The sequence below is a fragment of the Schistocerca cancellata genome, chromosome 6, assembly GCF_023864275.1.
Source record: "Schistocerca cancellata isolate TAMUIC-IGC-003103 chromosome 6, iqSchCanc2.1, whole genome shotgun sequence".
In the NCBI taxonomy this organism is placed as follows: domain Eukaryota; kingdom Metazoa; phylum Arthropoda; class Insecta; order Orthoptera; family Acrididae; genus Schistocerca; species Schistocerca cancellata.
In genome coordinates this window covers 428384215-428390808 of record NC_064631.1, presented here as the reverse complement: position 1 = coordinate 428390808, position 6594 = coordinate 428384215, and the positions used below count along the sequence as shown (strand labels likewise).

The following is a 6594-nucleotide window of genomic DNA, read 5'->3' as shown; positions in this document are numbered from 1 at the left end:
CGATACCAAATTGCGATTTCCAAACCGCTTTTTTTGCCTCCATATTTTTTGTACAACGCAATGAAGCATGCAACGTCTAATAAATGGCGAAAAATTGGTTGTTAATAGCTTTTCTGTCTGATCTCGCCCATTTGGTGGCTTTGCAACACCACGCCTCAGATATTCTTATTGTAATCCAATGAGGGGGAAAGGTAAGGATTTGAATTCGGCCGTGGCTTGTAACAGGCAACTAATAAAATAATTAATGACTAATAACTACTAAGTATTTATTACCTAGCGGAACATAATATACAATTTTGTACAAAAGCAATGTATCTAACGACTATAAAACAAATGATGCGAAGCGGAACAGTAAATTACTGTAGAGTCAATATGTCGCCGTTGAGCAACAGGTGAAGGTAAATGGCGGGCGCTGTGTTTGTGATGCTCCGCTGTGATGAATTATGACCTGCAACAGTAAAAAGAATGTCGAAGTTGATATACTAAAAGATTATATCAGGATTAATCAACATTTCGCAGAAGACCTGAAACAAATCTGAGTAACTGAAATCATTTTTTGCCTTCACAGAACCAACAACAAGTTATTTTCTCTCAGCTATTTTCTGTGCTGTTCGTTACAAATACAAACAGTCAGAACAGTTTCATTTATGTCTACTTAATAATGTTATTAAATACGATATTACTGCATCAGTATGAGGCAGAGCTGTGGCAATTAGGTTATCAGAATATGAGAGAAGATGGAACTGAAGTGAGAAGGATCAACCATTCTTATCTTTTGATGGAAAACTTCTCACATGATATAGAATGAGAGGTTTTAAATTCTGTTAAGAAAAGCAGAGAGATGACCTTACAGGACATAAAAGAAACCAATTAACACGTCACACAAAATACCAGCTTAGTATTACAAGATCTTCCTCAGTTTCCTTTCTGCTCTTTGTTAAATTAATTTTTCTTTCCAAATACTAGCTTCAGATTGTAAATTCATCGTATTTCTCATCAGATGTTAAAAGTATGTCCACATAAAAACTTTGTTTCCCCTCATTTTTAGTTAATGTATTTATTTCTATACGACAAAAATGTAATGTTTTCGAGTGTAAACACTCTGTCATTTTTGTATCTTCTGCAGAAATAATAAATGTGTATATCGCACATTTTGTTGCCATCTGCTTAAGAAGCAAAATGCCGGTTCAAGACCAAACAAATATAATTTTCTACTTTAATGTTATTATCATGTTCTGCCAAGCACTGATGGAAAAGTCTGTTTATGTTAATTAAGAACGTATTTATTTCAATTCCAAGTATCTATAAAATACAAAGCGGGAAATCTCTTACTAGCACTTTTATCTTTAAGAAAACTACTATCAGTACCTTTTATAAAAAGAAGATTCCAGCTAACATAGTGCTTGATTTTTGATAATACAGTTATTTTGATCCTGGGAAATGGAGATAAGACTGCGTTACAATGTCAGCAACATCAGAAAACGCAACGCGAAGAAGAAACTGATACTTTAACTTCCATAAAGAATATATTTTTAAAATATTTAATGTCCAGAGTACATTAATAACTAAACTGCATGAACTTAATGAGATAATAACGAATAAATATATCCTCCAAGGCTCATCTAAATGGAGCACTAAGAAACGTATGAATATTTCTTTCAGTCCTTTGAATATAAATGTAGGACGCGACGTTGTTCTTTTAAATTTTCCAAGACATCTCCATACTTGAAATAAAGCTTACATTTGAATCCAGTATACTATGCCGCATTACTCTTAGAGTGTGTGAACGAAGTTTCATTTATGAAAAATATCCGCAAAATTGAAGTGAAATGCCCAGTTAATACAAAAAATTGCGACTGAAGGAAGCATACTTGTAGCTGTAGTAGAAAAAATGCGTTTGAAAAATGCAAAATTTCTAATGTATTGCCGAACGTCTTGACACTTAATAACGGTGATAATGTTAGGAAGCTTAGTAAATTCTCACATTTTCTATCGTTAGGTTGAATTGCAAAAGAAATAAGTATGCCTGTGAGTAATTCTTTTAAGAATTTTAAAAATATGTGGAAAGTCTAATAATAATAACTGCTATTATAAAAATACAGACTTTCCGAAGAACCGTTTCTTGTATGATTTTTGTTGGAATACCGTTCTAGTGTACAATGGCTGTAGATCACATAGATTGTACACAAAGACAACCACAACGAGCAACCATGGTTTGATGGAGCACACGAATGTGATGGACGTGCTATGAAATCTGAACGACTGCCATCTCGAAAGATGACTCGTGCTTGGCTCCTTTTATTTTTTTCTTTGTTTGAATGAAGAAGGCTGGTAGCCCTTCAAACTCTACTCTGGAATTTCAGATTATGGTTTTCATCTAAAGAAACTAAAAAAGCAAAGTCCTTGCGTACAAGTTCTGCTGAGACCATGAATAAAAGACTGGTCCAGTATCAGTTCCCCGACACGTAGATGTCATTGTTTAAATATTCCATTGTGTATGGAATCTTAATACATGAGAAAATGAAAGCATCCCTCTGAAATGCACAAAGCAGAGATCTGCAGACGGTTGATGTTGCTAGAGAGAGAAATAAACTACACTTTATCTTTTTGAAATACATCTTTTGGTCATTTCGAAAGTGAACATAAAAAGAAGAATAAATTCAGCTATGTTGCTTCTGGAGCTGATGTGATCATTTTCAAATGTCGTGTTAATTATTTGTAGTGGGGTTCAAATCCTCATTAGCCCTCCATATTTAGGCCCATATTTTCCGTGTCCTTGCTAAATAACTTCAGTGAATAAAGAACTTCGTTCCAATAATAATAGGAAATCTTCTATTTTCGTTTCTCGTCGAGTCTCCGTCAGTGCACCCTCTCTAATGGCAGTGTTGCGTACGTCACGTTGAACCATGAACATCATTTCTTCCTATCGGGATCGACTCTAGCAGTAAATGAAATTTTGTCACTATTAAGTTGCCAACAAGGAGTGAAAAGTTGGCGGTAACTAGTTTATGATTACCGGGCTGTAAACCAATGTCATAGTGTAAGTTCCAGACCTCTCCAAAGTTTGAGAGCATACCATACTGTTAATTGTAATCGTTCCACCAGATGGGAACGTTAAGCCTGGAGTCCTTTCGGTGACATTCAGAGGAAGAAAACTATTTGGCAGCATTAGGTTTCACGCACTCCTAAGCCTTCCATCTTAATCATATACTCGTAGTCTACACTGCATACTACGTACACTTATCGAAGTCGCCTACTGCAAACTATCACGCACAAATAACGGAAGCGGCAAAACTAAAGGCTCGAACAAAATCACACTGTATCTACACCCACACCTTCGCCTATACTCTGCAAACTATCTTGTGTGGCGGAGTGTATTTCTCGTACCACTATCTTTGGCCACCTACTTTGGCGAATGGCTCATGGAAATGATTGTCGGCAAACCTCTGTGTGATCTATAATTTCTCCGATATTCTCATTGTGACCGTTTCACGAGTAGTAGGTGGGAGGAAGTAATATGTTGTCCATCTCTTCCAGTAATATAAGCTGTCAGAATTTCAACAGCAAAGTGCTCCGTGAAGCCTCTCTTGTAGTGTCTGCCACTGGAATTTATCATCTCTGTAACGCTAAGTGACCCGTGAAAAACACACCTCTCTTCCCCATCTCTTCTATTACTTGGCTCGAGTCCGAGGCTTATGAGTAATACTCATAATTGGTCGAACAAGTGTTTTGTAAGCCACTTCTTTCTTGCACGAGTTCTCTCAGTGAACCTCGGCCTGTTATTTTCATTTCGTATATTTTATGTGAAACGTGTCAGGTGCTTTATCTCGCATCAGTCTTCAATCGTTCACATGCGTCCCTGCACTGCTCTCCAATCGTCTGAAGTTGCAGCCTTCATATAAACGGCAGCACCGTCCGCGAATAGCCTCATTCAGCCTACTTATCCACTAGATCATTATTATGATTTGTAAACGGCCATGATCACTCTAGTCTAAACAGTGCCCCGTGAATAGATGACATCCCATCAGAACTGCTGACAGCCTTGGGAGAGATAGCCATGGCAAAACTCTTCCAAATGGTGTAGAAGATGTATGGGACAGGCGATATGCCCTCGAAGTTCAAGAAGAATATAATAATTCCGACTGCAAAGAAAGCAATTGCTGACTATTATGATTATCAGCGAACTATCAGTTTAATGAGTTGCGGCTGGAAAATACTAACATGACTTCATTACAGAAGAATGCAAACACTGTTAGTAGCCAACCTCGAGGAAGATCATTTTCGATACCGAAGAACTGTAGAAACACGCAATGTAATACTGACCTTACGACTTATCTTAGAAGGTTGTAGACTTAGAGAAAGATTTTGACAATTTTGACTGGAATGCTCTCTTTGAGAGCATTGGTAAAATATAGGGAGAGAAAGGATATTTACAACTTTTGTAGAAACCGGATGGCTGTTACGAGCGTCAAGGGGCATGGAAGGGAAGCAATGGTTGAGAAGGGAGTGAGACGGCGTCATAGCCTATCGCCGATGTTATTTAATCTGGACATTGAACAAGCGGTAAAGGAAACCAAAGAAGAATTTGGAGTAGGAATTAAAGTCAAGGGAGAAGTAATAAAAACTTCGGGGTTTGTCTGTGACATTGTAATTCTTTCAGAGACAACAAAGGACCTGGAAGAGCAGTTGAACGGAATGGACAGGGTCTTGAAAGGAGGATATAAGGTGAACATCAACAAAAGGAAAACAAGGATAGTGAAATTCAGTCGAATCAAATCAGGTGATGCTGCGGAAATTAGATTAGGATACGACGCACTTAAAGTAGTACATGAGTTTCGCTATTTGGAGAGCAAAGCAACTGATTATGGCAGAAGTAGAGAGGATATAAAACGTAGATTAGTGATTGCCAGAAAAGTGTTTCCGAAGAAGAAAATTTGTTAACGTCTGATGTAGATTTAAGTGTCAGGAAGTCTTTCCTGAAACTATTTGCACGGAGTTTAGCCATGTTTCCGAGTGAATCATGGACGATAAACAGTTTAGACAAGAAGTGGACAGCAGAAGGCTGAAGATTAGGTGGGTAGATCACGTAACTAATGAGGTACTGAACAGAACTGAGGAGAAGAAATTTGTGGCACAACCTGACTAGAAAAAGGTATCGGTTGATAGGACACATTATGAGACATCAAGGAATCACCAATTTAGTACTGGATGTAAGTGAAAGGGGGGGGGGGTAAAAACCGTAGGGGGAGACCAACAGTTGAATACAGTAAGTAGGTTCAGAAGGATATAAGGATATAGGTTGCAGATGGTTGGAGATGAAGGATCTTGCACAAGAAACAGTAGCATGGAGAGCTGCATCAAACCAGTCTTCGGACTGAAGACCACAACACAACAACACACTTTAAGATACTCCTGAAATTCCCTTTACATCTATTGATTTCGTTCGGTTAAGTACGACGGTATTATGACATATTTGTTATAATTGCTACAATAAATTGGATGAAAATTCTATATCAGCAGCGCTGTCTCTGACGAGCTTCTAGTGTAGTTCTTAGAGGTGAGCTACAGTCCTCAAACTGTACGAGTTGATATCTTTTAGACATGTATGAAATACCGACTGTTAGGGGTATACGTGCAGATATTCTTACTGCTGACTGAGGAGAGTGTCCTCAACAACAATACATAAGAAATTTTGATAGCTACTCATTTTAACTTGTCTGACATGTATTTCTGCCCAAGCTACACTTTTTTTAACCAGCATATCAACACATGTTAGTCTATTCAGTTGCTCCCTCTTATGTGTAGGGATATTTGGTTTTATTTGCTTTTACAGGAGTTTTTACTTTGTTTATGACTATGTTTGCGAGCGTTATTTTGTTGCAACTAGGTAATCACTTTAATATTTTCATTTATGATATACCACTATTACCAAATGGGTTGAGCTTACAGTACCTCTCATTATTTGCTGTTAAAGAGAACGTTCACATCTGAAGTGTGTTCTGATTGTTATAGCATCTTTGACATGTGCATACTTTGCATACGTTTATTATGACACGTTTGCTGACTATTTTATATTTCACAAAGTAGTTTCTTTTGTCTGGCAAGCAACTATAATTTTATTGTTTGGCATAACAGTCACGGTACATGCATATGTACTCATGTGCTTGGGCTTTACTTATTTTTATTCGCGTGCTAGTGTTTTCTATCAACCCTATTTCATACTTTTTTCGTCATATCCGTTCAATTTTGTATGCACGTTTATAAACGTATGACATAGACTCTGATTAGCTGGTGTCTTTCAGATTTTAAGTTATGCTCGCGGTATGTGAGATATTTGTCACTCTTCCGCCGTTGGTGTTTCTTCCACCAGGCTGGTTACCTGGGACTTGTCTTAAGTATCTATTGTGAAGATAGTTTTTATCATTAAGTTTGGTATTTATACGTTTTAACCTGTGGTACTGTGTGTTCTCGCGTGGTTTTCGAAAGAATGCACAGATTTATAGCACCAAATGTTGTTGATTTGATAACGTTTAGTACATGAGAACTTCATATTGTTAATTGGGTGCCACTGATCCACATAAGTAATTCATCATT

General features: G+C 37.4%; 1 protein-coding gene across 1 annotated transcript in view; it reads right to left on the bottom strand.

Annotated features, from left to right (window-relative positions):
* Positions 1-245: 245 nt before the first annotated feature.
* Positions 246-6594, bottom strand: part of LOC126088365 (uncharacterized) — a 31267-nt gene continuing 24918 nt past the window's right edge. The window contains exon 4 of the mRNA XM_049906502.1: positions 246-448. Within this exon, the coding sequence (XP_049762459.1) occupies positions 357-448 (92 nt within the window). The 3' untranslated portion in view covers positions 246-356. The remainder of the gene's footprint in view (positions 449-6594) is intronic.